The sequence below is a fragment of the Stegostoma tigrinum genome, chromosome 9 (genome assembly GCF_030684315.1).
Source record: "Stegostoma tigrinum isolate sSteTig4 chromosome 9, sSteTig4.hap1, whole genome shotgun sequence".
Lineage (NCBI taxonomy): Eukaryota > Metazoa > Chordata > Chondrichthyes > Orectolobiformes > Stegostomatidae > Stegostoma > Stegostoma tigrinum.
Window position 1 is genome coordinate 18,358,343 of NC_081362.1, and position 14,699 is coordinate 18,373,041.

General features: G+C 44.2%; 1 protein-coding gene across 3 annotated transcripts in view; it reads right to left on the reverse strand.

Annotated features, from left to right (window-relative positions):
* The window catches only part of rab32a (RAB32a, member RAS oncogene family), a 34,003-nt gene that overhangs the window by 17,656 nt on the left and 1,648 nt on the right, over positions 1 to 14,699 (reverse strand). The window contains exon 1 of one of the 3 annotated variants that reach the window (XM_048536544.2): positions 9,850 to 12,223. The exons of the other annotated variants lie outside the window; for them this stretch is intronic. Coding sequence (XP_048392501.1) covers positions 9,850 to 9,949 — 100 coding nt within the window. The 5' untranslated portion in view covers positions 9,950 to 12,223. Of the gene's footprint in view, positions 1 to 9,849; positions 12,224 to 14,699 lie in introns of those variants that run through there. 3 annotated transcript variants of the gene reach the window in all.

Below are 14,699 nucleotides of genomic sequence, written 5' to 3' on the forward strand. Positions count from 1 at the left end.
ACTTTCAACAGATCTACAGAGGGCTCGAAAGATCAAGCTAGAAAATGAAAGTGATACTCTCAACCTAGTTCAGCCAATCATCTATTCCAGTTATCAATAAAAACTGCTTCATCTTTTCTATCATTAAGTGACTACAGAAAACATGCCATTTATTTTCTCAAGTTTTTAATCAAAATGTTCTTGAGTCTGCTTCCTCCCTCTTTCAGGCAGTGCATTCCCTGATCACAACAATTTGTTGTATAAATAAAATGTTCTCTCAAGCTGCCTTTGACAAAAGAACTGATAACCTCAAATCCATGTACTTACAAGTCCTTCTTCCACTGAAATGTTGCTCCTTATTTTCTGTATCAAAGCCCTTCTTGATTTTGAACACTTTTGTTAACTCACCTCTTAACCTTCTTTAAGAAAAGAAAAACAACCCCAGTTCCTCCAGCCTCTCCTGGGAGATGGAAAGACTGGCAAGATAGCTCAGTAAGGCTTTAAGAGTCAAGCCTGGTCTTTTTGGCAAAATGTGATTTTGTGAGCAGCAGGACAGTTGACATTTCGGTTACTCTCTGCAAGCCCAATGGAGCCGATTGTCAATTAAGGACCATTTCCCATTTTCCTGGGCATTGTGCCCAGGCTGGGGATGGCAGGTGGTGAAAGAGAGAGGGAACAGCCACGAGACGAGTTGGCCCAGTGAAATCTGGCAGCCTCCCAAAGAGCTGGTGAAATGTGCCCTCTCTTTTATGGGCACTCCATCACTTATGAAGAGGTCACTCCAGTGGCAATGGTGCCTCACTGCCATTACTAATGGTGGTGCCAGGGACGCTGCTGAGCTGTCACCCCTCTGACTGAGCTGGCAGCTCTTGAGGACAGGCTGCCACCCTTCAATAAGATGGAAACCTCAGATTAGGTCTCCCTGGGGTCTGATGCTGATTGAGATGGGGTCTCCTGCTGCTTTTGACTCCGGGGCCTCTGCTGCCTCCATTTTAATCAGTGAGAGAATCTTATGGGGAAAAGGAAGGAAAGTGGAGGTGAGGACAATCCGATCTCATTGTATGATGGAGTAGACTCAATGGGCTGAATGGTCTCCTTTTGCTCCTATGTGTTATGGTCTTATCACATCCAGCCCAATATCTTCACATAATATGAAATGCCTTCTCTCCAGTGGCTTTAAGCTGAATTTTTTCTGGAGTCTCTCCAAAGCCTTGTCAGCTTTCCGAAGCAGCATTACCCAATATCAAACACAAAGTCCCAACTGAAGGTTAAACAACACAATTTCCTTTCTTTTTCACTGTAGCACCTTAATAAAGGCAAAGATTCCGGATGCTTTTTAAGATATTTACATCAGGTACATAACCTTGTTGACTCTGTGCAGGAGAGGATCAGCTAGTTTCCCTCCCACCACCACCTTTTTCCCTTGACTTGCACATGCTTTCTTTTCAAGTGTTAAATTCTCTTTTGAATGGATTGAGAGTGGTTCTGTCATGCTCTTAGGCAGTGCCTATCAAATAGATATAACATAGATTTTAAAAATGGAGTCACTGGAGTATCCCACTATTTATTTTTCCACAGTCTTCAAATAGCCTCTCATCCCTACGATGCTTCCTCTCAGTCAATCATTTTGATTCCGTGTTGTCACCGTTCTCTTTCATGGGTTTTTACTTGTCTGACAAGCCTTTCATATTGCACTTCAAAAGTATTTTGAAGTTCAAACACACCACAGCAATTATATAACCAACACTCTGACCTCGGAAAACTCAAACAAATTAGTCAAACAAACCAGTCCACACTGACTTTCCTTAATCAATCCACACTTGTTCAAGTAACTGTTAATTCTGGATTATTGTTTTTAACACTACCAAGACTAACGCTGTATTTGCTGGGCTTATCCTGATACCCCTTTATAAACAAGGACCAAACCCTCTGTAGATTTTGCAGCATAGATTGAAAATAGACAAGCTAACAGAAGACAGAGAGTAGGTTTAAATTACTCACTTTCTGATCAGTCTCATATAATGACTAGTGTATTACAGGGATTAGTGGTGGAGCCTCAACTTTTTCTAATTTATGTCAATCAGTTGGATGAAGGAATTAAAGGTATGGTTGCTAAATTAGTTGATTACACAAGGTTAGGTAGTAAGTCTGATGTGAAGAGGACATGAGGATACACATAAGGGGTAAAGATAAGTTAAATAAGTGTGCAGAGACCTGGCAGAGGAATATAATGTGGGAAAATGTGGAACTATGCATTTCAACAGAAGAATAAAAGAGAAACACCATCTAACTTGTGACAGATTGCAGACTTCTGAAATGCAGAGGGATCTAGGAGTCCTGGTGTATGCATGCCAGAAGATTAGTGTTCACTGTGATGAAAGATATGTTGTTTCTAAATATTATCATCTTTATGCGTATGTATTTTAAACCAGTATTGGTATTGGTCTATTTTTTTGATCGAGTTTATAATTGAAATACTCAGTCTTTCCAGAACTGTGATTTTAAACCAGTATGTGTCAGACAGTACGTAACCGCAAGGCCTCTTCAAGTATTAATGGAAGTATGTTTAAATTGTGGAGGTTTACGACAGGAGAGAGAAAACACTGAAAGACATCCGCATGCTTTTGGGTTTAGAATAATCAAGGTTTGATGTTAGCTCAGAAATACAAACAAAATAGAAAACCTTTGGGGAGTTTGAAGGAGAATTGACTGAATCAGAAGTAATTTCACCAAAAAAGAAATTGTTCAGAACAGCTAAGGAAATAAGTTACTGTTCCGCTAATTACGGGTTAAAAACACTTCAATAAATTCGCCAAACATTATCTTCTTTTCAAAATCTATGCTGACTTTGAGTAACACCATTTTTAAAAAAACATCTAAATTTACAACAATCTTTTAAAGCTTCTGTTGATAAGAGTAATTTTCTTTAACCAAATTGATGCTGAAATCAAATCACCACTTAGTTATTCGTGTTCCTGTTGGTGCAAGGTGATTTCAACAACTAGACCATTGAAATGGTGTGTAATGCAATATTTTCCGCTCTTCAAACATTATCTTTAGCTTTGTTAGGAGTTCTTCATTCAGGCTGAAGTAAGATACTGATGATGAACTCTACAGCATATCCCTGCCTCGTAAGTAGGCACAACTTACACTATAATTATCGAAAGTATCTGGCTTTTTCAAACATTTTCATCCCCTTTACCTGGTATCTTCAGATGCTCACAAGTTTTGTGTTTATATCTGCTTTCTACATGCATTTCATTCTTCTTAATTACTTTCTCAGTGGTAATATTATGGATGAATTGTCACAGAATCAGTTGCAAAAGCACAACACTTTGCGTGCAAAACTGTGTAACTCAACATTCCAATCCAATCTACTCACTCTACATCAAACTGCATTCCTAGAATTTACTCTATTTGCCTAGTATTCAACCATAAGACACAGGAGCAGAAGTTGGCCATTCAGTCCGTCAAGACTACGCGACCATTCAATGTGTTCATGGCTGATATGATAATCCTCGATTCCACTTTCCTGCACTTTCCCCATAAGCCTTCCTTCCTTGGTTATCCTCTGGCTGTAAAGATTCTTGGCAGATCACTACCAGCGTATCCATTATCTTCATAGCAACTTTCTTTAATATCCTAGGAAGCATCTCACGAGGTCTAGTGAAGCTTTTGGCCCCACTACTGTCCTGGATACTTTTTTTTGAGATAGTGATTTTATTTGTTTCCTCTCTCCATTTTGCTCTTGATTGTTTAGTGCTCACTACATTTAGTATTCAACAGTTTTCAATCTCATTTAATCCCTTTTTAAAATCTAAATTAATTAGGAAATCCAAGGTGTTACAAGTAATCACCTTTGCAATGAATTGTTCTTCATGCTGTTTGTCATTCTGATTTAGTTTGCCTACTAATTTAAACACTTACTTGCACTGTTTTATTATTGGTGAGAGGAGAAAGATTTTAAAAAGACAAGGGGAAATTTTTTTTACACGGAGAGTGGTTCATGTGTCGAATGAAATTCCATAAAAGTTACAGAAAATGGATACGGTTACAACGTTTAAAAGACATTTAGATAAGTACATAAATAAGAAATGTTTGGAGGGATATGGGTCAAGTGCAGGCAGGTTGGATTAGATTAGTTTGGGTTTATGATTGGCTTGGGCTGGTTGGACTGAAGGGTCTGTTTCCATGCTGTATGACTCTACGAATCTGCTGGTGTGACATCACAGTAGGTGTGGTGACAAATACATTTCTTTGCTCTCAGCTCAGGGAGTGGTTTGAATTAGCAGCTTAGAAATTGTCGATACTTATTTTCCAATAATAACTTGAAATGAACAAGTTAATTGGTTTACTTTTTAAACAAAGTAAATGAATTATGTTTAAAAGAATAAATAAAACAAGAATATACAGAAATGGCAGTTTGGGAGGTTCATCAATTTGGATTGCATAACAACCCAAGGCAACAATATTCTGCAGGATAACAAAGTGTAGAGCTGGATGAACACAGCAGGCCAAACTGCATCTTAGGAGCACAAAAGCTGACATTTCGGGCCTACACCCTTCATCAGAAAAGGGGGAGGGGGACAGGGTTCTGAAATAAATAGTGAGAGAGGGGGAGGCGGATCGAAGAGGCGGAGATAGAGGAGAAGATAGGTGGAGAGGAGACAGACAAGTTAAATGGGCGGGGATGGCACCAGTAGAGGTGAGTGTAGGTGGGGAGGTAGGGAGGGGATGGGTCAGTCCAGGGAGGACAGACAGGTCAAGGGGGTGAGATGAGGTTAGTAGGTAGGGAATAGAGGTGCGGCTTGAGGTCGGACGAGGGGATAGGGGAGAGGAAGAACAGGTTAGGGAGTTGGGGACAAGCTGGGATGATTTTGGGATACAGTGGAGGGAGGGAAGATTTTCATCTGCCAATGTGGTATACTGCATCCGCTGTACCTGTTGTGGCCTCCCCTACATTGGGGAGACCAAGCAGAGGCTTGGGGACCGCGTTGCAGAACACTTATGCTTGGTTTGCAATAAACAACTGCACCTCCCAGTCGCAAACCATTTCAACTCCCCCTCCCATTCCTCAGACAACATGTCCATCCTGGGCTTCCTGCAGTGCCACAATGATGCCACCCGAAAGTTGCAGGAACAGCAATTCATATTCTGCTTGAGAACCCTGCAGTCCAATGGTATCAATGTGGATTTCACCAGCTTCAAAATCTCCCCTTCCCCCACTGCATCCCAAAACCAGCCCAGCTCGTCCCCGCCTCCCTAACCTGTTCTTCCTCTCACCTATCCCCTCCTCCCACCTCAAGCCGCACCTCTGTTTCCTACCTCATCCCGCCCCCTTGACCCGTCCATCCTCCCCAGACTGACCTATCCCCTCTCTACCTCCCCACCCACGCTCACCTCTTCTGGCTCCATCCCCGTCCCTTTAACTTGTCTGTCTCCTCTCCACCTATCTTCTCCTCTATCCATCTTCGATGCGCCCCCCCCTCCCTTTTCTGATGAAGCGCCTGGGCCCGAAACGTCAGCTTTTGTGCTCCTAAGATGCTGCTTGGCCTGCTGTGTTCACACTTTGTTACCTTGGGTTAGGCAGTGGTTTAGATTTGGTTAGTGCTCAGAGTTAGAAGAATCTAACTGTATGTCAGGGAGGTCTAGAGTCCCCACATAACGCGTTGGCGGAGCCTCAGTTTTTATGTGCGTCCAACGAGCAATGGTTCTCCTGCATCCAAACAGCAACTAAGACCGCAAAGAGATTGGGAAAATTGAAAATTGAAAATGGCAGCAAGGTACAATAGCCCATTGAAATAGCATAAGTGAAAAGGAATGGGGTTGTGTTCAGGGATTGTATAGCGAGGGCTGGTGGTTACAGAGATAGTAGGAACTGCCGATGCTGGAGAATCTGAGATAACAAGGTGTAGAGCTGGATGAACACAGCAGGCCAAGCAGCATTATAGGAGCAGGGAGGCTGATGTTTTCGGTCTGGACCCTTCTTCAGAAACAGTGAAGGGGAAAGGGTTTCTGAAACAAATAGGGAGAGAGGGGGAGGTGGATAGAAGGTGGATAAAGGAGAAGATGGATGGAGAGGAGACAGACTGGTCAAAGAGGCAGGGATGGAGCCAGTAAAGGTGAGTGTAGGTGGGGAGTTAGGGAGGAGATAGGTCAGTCCAGGGAGGACTGACAGGTCAAGGAGGTGGGATGAGGTTAGTAGTTAGGACATGGGGATGGGGCTTGAAGTGGGAGGAGTGGATAGGTGGGTGGACAATTTAGGGAGGCGGGGACGAGCTGGGCTAGTTTTGGGAAGCAGTTGGGGGAGGGGAGATTTTGAAGCTTGTGAAGTCCACATTAGTACCATTGGTCTGCAACGTTCCCAAGCAAAATATGAGATGCCGTTCCTGCAACCTTCGGGTGGCATCGTTGTGGCACTGCAGGAGGCCCATGATGGACATGTCGTCCAAGGAGTGGGAGGGGAATCTGAAATGGTTCATCACTGGGAGGTGCAGTTGTTTGTTGCAAGCTGAGTGTAGCTCTACAAAGCGGTCCCCATGTCTCCACTTGGTTTCCCCGATTTAGAGGAGGCCACAACGGGAACAGCGGATACAGTATACCACATTAACAGATGTGCAGGTGAACATCTGTTTGATGTGGAAGGTCTTCTTAGGGCCTGGGATGGGGCGCGAGTGGGGAGGTGCGGGAGGGTGTAGCGCTTCCTGCGGTTGCAGGGATAAGTGCCAGGTGTGGTGGGGCTGGTGGGGAATGTGGAACGGACAAGGGAGTCATGGAGAGAGTGGTCTCTCAGGAAGCAGATAAGGGTGGGGAGGGAAAAAAGTCTTTGGTATTGGGGTTAGATTGCGGAAGTGTTGGAGGATAATAGTTGGATCCAGAGGTTGGTGGGGTGGTACATGAGGACGAGGGAGATTCTGTTTTGGTTGTTATTGCAGGGAGGGGGTGTGAGGGATAACTGCGGGAAATGTGAGAGACACAGTTGTCAACCACACTGGAGGGGAAGTCGAGGTCCTTGAAAAACGAGGATATAAACGAGGGCAAGTTGTTGTTCTCTGCATTCCTGATTAATCGTCTCAAAGGCTGTGTTGCTTGCCTGTTGTAAATGTTAAGAATATCTTTTCATGCCTGGAATAGAAAGTTGAACGAGAAGAAAAATCCATTTGTCATAGTCCTTGTAGAAATCAATGATACATTTAGACTAACAAACAAGATGATCGAGACGAAAATAGAGGAAGTAGCATCCAAATTATAAAGAAGAATCTCAAAAGCAATGATCTCTAGATTGCTACTGAGCCTGCACAAAATGTCATGGTTTAGTGAGGTAAATGCAGTGCTAAAAGAGTGGTGTGGCAGGGTGGTGCCTTCAATTCAGACGTCAATAATTTCTGTACTGAGTATACAAGGAGCAGCATTGAAACGAGCTCCATTTAAGTTGGGATGGGAGCAATGTTTTAGCAAATTTAATAACTAGGGTGGTAGACAAAGCTTCAAACAAAATCAGTGTGTTGAGGCAAAAGTTCAGGTAAGGGTGAATTTATGACACTAGAAAATTGAGTATTGCCATACTAGAGAAAATTATTTCAAGAAGTTAAAATTAAGGGAATATTCTTTTCATTGTTGAACAGGATGGAGAGCATTTCCAGCATTGTTCCATTGTCCCTAACTGTCCTTGAGAAGGTGCAATCAAGGTGTTGTCAGGGCTCAGAACCTTCATTAACTAGTTAGAAATCACGTGAAATGAGTCGCATTGGCTAAAGACTGATATCTGGGATCCCCACGAGGAGGCTGAGATGGATTATCCATTTTGCACTTATGGCTGAAGATGGTTGCACGTGCATTAGCTTTTTCTACTGATATACTCCTCATCATTAATGGGGGCCTCCTTCTCCCATTCCTTGTTTAATTGTTGGCCACCATTTATGACTGAATTGGACAGGCTAACTGGGATTTGATCAAATCCATTGGTATGGTATTACAAAACTCTGTTGACTGCATACAGCTTCTAGTTATTTGGCATGCAAGTAGTATTGTGTCGCAGCTTCACCAGGTTATCTACTGATTTTTAAGTTATGCTTAGTGTTCCTCCTGTTATATTCCCCTGCACTCTTCATTGAACCAAGGATTATCGTCTGATTTACTGGTATTAGTAGAGCAAGGGATATGTTGACAGATTGTGTTGGAAATAATTCTGCTGCTGCTGATAGCCCTCAGTACCTTACAGATATCCAATGTTCTGAATGTTAGATGTTCTGAATCATGAAGGTGACTATTAGCAAGAGAATTCCTTGTCCATGTCTGGCCTGATGCCAACAGATTTCATGGGACCCAGGGTTAATGATGAGGATTCCCAGGGTAATTCCCTTTGGACTGTACGCCATATTACTGCTGCATTTGCTGGAACTGTTCTGCTGGTGGGACAGGAAATAACCAGGGATAGAAACAGACAAGGAACTCCTACGATATAGTCGATAGTGCCACTGCTGCTGACCAAGAAACTCTGTGTTCAATTCCCACTCCAGGACTCAATGGCCAAGTTTGAGTATCAACTTGTAAATCCTTCCAATATCGGCTAATGCCAGGTGGGAAGAGTAATAGAGATTCCTGATAGGTCATGTGATGGGAAGAAATAGGACTCTCAGCCATCCCTGCCAGTAAATCCATGAAATGTATCTTTGCCGTATCAGCCATTTAGGGCTAATCTAATTTTTCTATTGAAAACAACTTGCCTGTTTAATTCATATTTTAATTTATATTGATTTTAATTGTTAAAGTAATAAAAATAAAATTGTAATTGATATCTTCAAGTCAATTAGGAAGTTTGGTTCTTTAGGTCATTCTTTATGCCCCCTACTACAAAAAGCAGCTACTCTCATAAATAGAGTTAAGATGAGTTTGACCCAAAAACATTTGTTGGTAACACATATTAGACGTTAAATAATGCAGAGTACTTGACTTTATAGAGATAGGCAAAATGGAAAAAGTAACCATAATATGATCGAGTATGATAAAGAATTAAGAACAAAGCTAGATTTTTGAATTTAAGCAAACTTGATTTGTAAGAGACAGGTTGGCTGTAATAGATTGTAAACTAGTTTTCCTTAATATGATACTAATGAGCAATGGTGAGTATTTAAAGAAATAATTCATAGTTCTCAACAAATGTGAATTTAGTGCCCTCAATCCATCTGTACTACACCGATGTTACAAAGTTACAGACCTTGTGTTATATGCTAATAGACCTATGCCCATATACGCTACATTCCAGCATTATTCAGTAATAATGAGTGACAACAGCTATTTTATTCATGTTCAGTACAGGAGCCACCAGTATTGTACTCCACTGTTATACAGTGACAGCCTTTACCCATGTAAAAGTATTGGCCCATTACTCAACATCACATTGACAGAACGCATAACTGCCGATACTAGAACCTAGTGTTTTGCAGTGACATGCTTGGACCAAGCAGTACTGTATTTTGTTGTTACGCAGTGACAGTATTGGACCCAAGTGATAGTGATAGTAACTAACCTGCATCTTTCAATACTGTGCCCATTATTACTGACCTATATTCACTAATACTGCTCCTCAGTTTTATACAGTAACAGACTTGAGCCCAGCAATTCAGTATCCCAGCAGTACCATACCACCCTGTTACACAGGCGAAGCTTTCTTCTTAAGAATAATAGTAACAGAACTTTGTCCATCACAACTCTGTGTTATACAGTGACAAACCGGAACCCACCTGAATGTTTAACAGTGTAAAATGTCCACAGCATTTCCGGAACAATTACCAAACAAAATCTGATAATGAACATTATAAGGACATATTAGGTCAAAGGATCTAAAGCTTTGTCAAAGGCATTCCTTACATGTAAAGGAACGTTTAAACCAGTAAATAGAGACAACTGTACCACGAAAGGTGATTCTTCGGTCAGATGACATGGCGACCACCGTTGAAACAAAGAACATTGAAAATGCATAAAAGCGTCAGAATTGGAGGATTGCACGAAGTTTGAAGAATGTCCTGTTAGGGAATGTTGCAGAGTTAGGGAGGCATATAAGCACATAACATTCAGGCTTTCAGAAATATGCATGGGAATTTTAGGTGAATTTGCTAGCTTTGGATTTACTGGGCATTGCAGCTCAGCAAGTACAGGTTTCAGGCGAACAGGACTTGGGCAGGCTTTGGATGCCAATGCTGGGAATAGGTCTGGGAGCCAGACCAGCAGATCTATTTTTCAGACAGCCACCTCCTAATTTTCAATCTTACTGCTTTCTGTCAAATTAAGGATGTCAGATGAAATTCCAATGCTGCTGGCCTAATCAGACCAGGCAAAGAGCTAGCACTTGGGCTGTGGCCTTTGTTGCCAGCAGCTCACCCTATGCCTCTCAAGGCCACTCTAGGCAAATTTTCACTGCAGGAGGAACACATCAAGGTGCTGACCTGATGTGACTCATTTTGATTGACTGATTGATTTATTGTCACATGTACCAGAGTACAGTGAAAATCTTTGCTTATGAGCAGTACAGGCAGATCATAGCAAGCAAGGATGTACACATCAAAGGTTGTCGGCAGAGGCAAACAGGTTACATTGCACAGCGCATTGCCTAAGCAAGATCATCATTATTTGAGGCTACAGAGTCCATTCATCAGTCTAATAACAGCCAGGAAGAAGCTGTTTCTGAACCTGCTGGTGTGTCTGTTCAAGCTTCTGTATCTTCGGCCTGACGAAAGAGGTTGTAGGAGATCATTGCTGGGGTGCAATGAGTCTTTGATGATGTTGGCAGCCTTTCCATGGCAGTGAGCTGTGTAAATGGAGTCCATAGATGGAAGGTTGACTTCTGTAATGGTCTGGGCTGTGCACACCACCTTCTTACAGTCCTGGCCAGAGCAGTTGCCATACGAGGCCATTATACACCCAGACAGAACACCTTCAATGGTTAATCTTTAGAAGTTGACGAGGGTACTTATGAAAATGCTAAATTTCCTGAGCCGCCTGAGGAAGAAGAGGCGTTGTCGTGCTTTCTTGACCATCACATCTATATGGGAAGTCCAAGACAGGATATCAGTTATCGTCACTCCAAGATACTTGACGCTCTCTGCCCTTTCAACCTCAGTTCCATTGATGTCACTGGTGGCATGTTCTCTTCCTTTCTTTCCAAAAGGAATGATCAATTCTTTAGTTTTGCTGATGTTGAGAAAGAGTTTGTTGTCATTGCACCACATCACCAAATCCTCTATCTCCCTTCTATATTTTGACTTGTCGTTGTTAGATATCCGATCTACAATGGTGGTATTATCAGTGAACTTGTAAATGGTGTTCATTCGGAATTTGGCAACACAGTCATGGATCTTCAGGAGTACAGCAGGGGGGCTAAGGACGCATCCAGTCCTCCATTCCTTTGAAGTCTGGGATATTTCGACCCATGGTGTGTGTTTGTTTATGGCCAGCATTATGTTGGATTAGCTCAAGTTTAAACTAAATAAAAACTGAAAAGAACTGCGGACACTGTAAATCAGAAACATGAACAGAAATTGCTACAAAAGCTCAGCAGGTCTGGCAGCATCTATGGAGAAAAATCAGTTCTGAGGAAGGGTCACTGGACCCAAAACATTCCCTCTGATTTCCCTCCACAGATGCTGCCAGACCTAATGAGCTTTTGCGGCAATTTCTGTTTTTGGAACTCAAGTTGTCAACGTGTCTGTTCAGAGGCTGACAGAGAGTGGTTTGATAGTCAAATGTGTACGTAACAATGGTGTGGACAAGATTTCAGTTTTAAAGAGCTGACAGGGTTAAAGGCAAGTTATCATTTGCAGGTGGAAATAGGCAGACTTGATGATGGCTGGGAATGACTCAGAGACAAAACAGGTGCCAAGTTTGTGCACAACCTGATTCAGCCTCCGATAGTGCTCAAGGAGAAGCATAGAGTTTGTGGTGCAAACTGAAGACAGTGGCAGACCTGTACTCCCTTGATGAACTGTATCCAGCAGTAGTGTACTGTACTCATGTTTTACAATGACAGACCTGTAAACACCAATCTTCCACTTGCCTCCAACAGTGGGATTTGTGTTACTCAGAGACAAGTTTGTACCCACTATTATCGCATCTCAGTGTTATACAATGACTAACTGTTAAATGGCTTTCTAGGGTGTTACAGCAAGTTTTTAGGAGTTACCTAAAAGACAGTTTTCAAAAGCAAAATCTCGAAATAAAATGTCAGTTGACCATGAAGCTGTTACACTGTCATTAAAGCCCAAACAGCTCACCAGGTGGCGCGGTGGCTCAGTGGTTAGCACTGCTGCCTCACAGTCCCAGGAACATGGGTTTGATTCCATCCTCGGGCAACTGCCTGTGTGGAGTTTGCACGTTCTCCCCGTGTCTTGCGTGGATTTTCTCCAGTGCTTTCCTCCCATGGTCCAAAAGTGTGTAGGTTTGGTAGACTAGCCATGCTAAAATGCCCCCATGGTGTCCAGGCAGGCTAGGTGGGTTAGCCTTGGGGTTAGGGTGGGTGGGATGCTCTTCAGAGGGTCGGTGTGGACTTGATGGACCAAATGGCATGCGTCTGCATTGTAGGGACTCCATAACATATTTGAGGAAAAAGTAACTGTGTATTCTGATGGCCAATTCCAACTTCAGTCCCACATCAGGGTAACTGATTCTAAAATGCACGTTGAAGTAGCCTAACAGTAATTCCCATGTGGAAGGAGTAATCAGGGATAGATAACCTTTCTCTTTACAGGCCTCACTAAAAACAGACACAGAAGCTGCCTCTGAGATACTAGGAACTGCAGATGCTGGAGAATCTGAGATAACAAGGCGTAGAGCTGGATGAACACAGCAGGCCAAGATGTATCAGAGGAGCAGGAAAACTGATGTTTCAGGCCCAGACTCTTCTTCAGAAATGGGGAGGGGCATGGGGCGCTGAAATAAACAGGGAGGGGAGGGCAGATAGAAGATGGATAGAGGAGAAGATAGGTGGAGAGGAGACAGACAAGTCAAAGAGGTGGGGATGGTGCCAGTAAAGGTGAGTGTAGGTGGGGAGTTAGGGAGGGGCTAGGTCAGTCCAGGGAGGACAGACAGGTCAAGGGGGCGGGATGAGGCTAGTAGGTAGGAGATGGGGCTGGGGCTTGAGGCGGGAGGAGTGGATAGGTGAGAGGAAGGACAGGTTAGGGAGGCGGGGACATATGGGCTGGTTTTGGGATGCGGTGGGGGAGGGGAGATTCAACTGCCATCATGACATCAATCACCTCAACCTCTCCATCTCGCTCACCCACTACAACCTCTCCCCCATGGAACGTGCAGCCCTCCGCTCCCTCCACACCAATCCCAACCTCACCATAAAACCCGCGGACAAGGTGGGGCACAGGTGTAGTATGGCACATTGACCTCTACATCGCTGAGGCCAGGCACCAACCCTCCGACACTTCCTCCTGCCGCTCCCTTGATCATGACTCTACCCACGATCACCAAACCATCATCTCCCAAACCACCCACAACCTCATCACCTCAGGTGACCTCCCACCCACAGCCTCTAACCTCATCGATCCCCAACTCCGCACTGCCCACTTCTATCTCCCTCCCAAAATCCACAAACCTGACTGCCCTGGTCAACCCATTATCTCTGCCTGCTCCTCCCCCACTGAACGTACCTCCAACTATCTCAACTCCATTTTCTCCCGCTTGGTCCAGGAACTCCCGACCTACATCCGTGACAGCGCCCACACCCTCCACCTCCTCCGAAACTTCCAATTCCCTGGTTCCCCAACACCTCATCTTTACCATGGATGTTCAGTCCCTATATACCTGCATTCCCCATACAGATGGCCTAAAGGCCCTCTGCTTCTTCCTGTCCCACAGGCCCGACCAGTCCCTGTCCACTGACAGCCGCATCCGCTTAGCTGAACTCGTTCTCACCCTCAACAACTTCTCTTTCAATTCCTCCCACTTCCTACAGACAAAGGGGGTGGTCATGGGCACCTGCATGGGCCTAAGCTATGCCTGCCTCTTTGTAGGTTACGTGGAACAATCCCTCTACTGTACCTATGCTGGCCCTGAACCCCACCTCTTCCTCCGTTACATTGATGATTGTATCGATGCCACCTTGTGCTCCCATGAGGAGCTCGAACAGTTCATCCATTTCACCAACACCTTCCATCCCAACCTTAAATTCACCTGGACTATCTCTAACATCTCCCTCACCTCCCTGGGCCTCTCTGTTTCCACCTTTGACAGCCACCTGGAAACCGACGTCCATTTCAAGCCCACCGACTCCCACTGCTACCGAGAATACACTTCCTCACAGCCATCTTCCTGCAAAAATGCCATCCCCCATTCCCAATTCCTTCGCCTCCACCACATCTGCTCCCAGGATGAGGCATTCCACTCCTGTGCATCTCAGATGTCCTAAGTTTTTCCAAGGACAGCAACTTCCCCCCGTCAGTGTCTGGAACGCCCTCGACCGTGTCTCCCGCATTTCCCACAACTCATCCCTCACACCCGCTCCCCGCAATAATAACCAAAATGGAATCCCCCTCGTCCTTACGTACCACCCCACCAACCTCCGGATCCAATGCATCATCCTCCGACATTTCCGCCATGTGCAATTCGACCCCACGACCAAAGACATTTTTCCTTCCCCAACCTTATCTGCCTTCTGGAGGGACCACTCTCTCCGGGACTCCCTTCTCCGCTCCACACTCTCCTCCAGCCCCACCGCA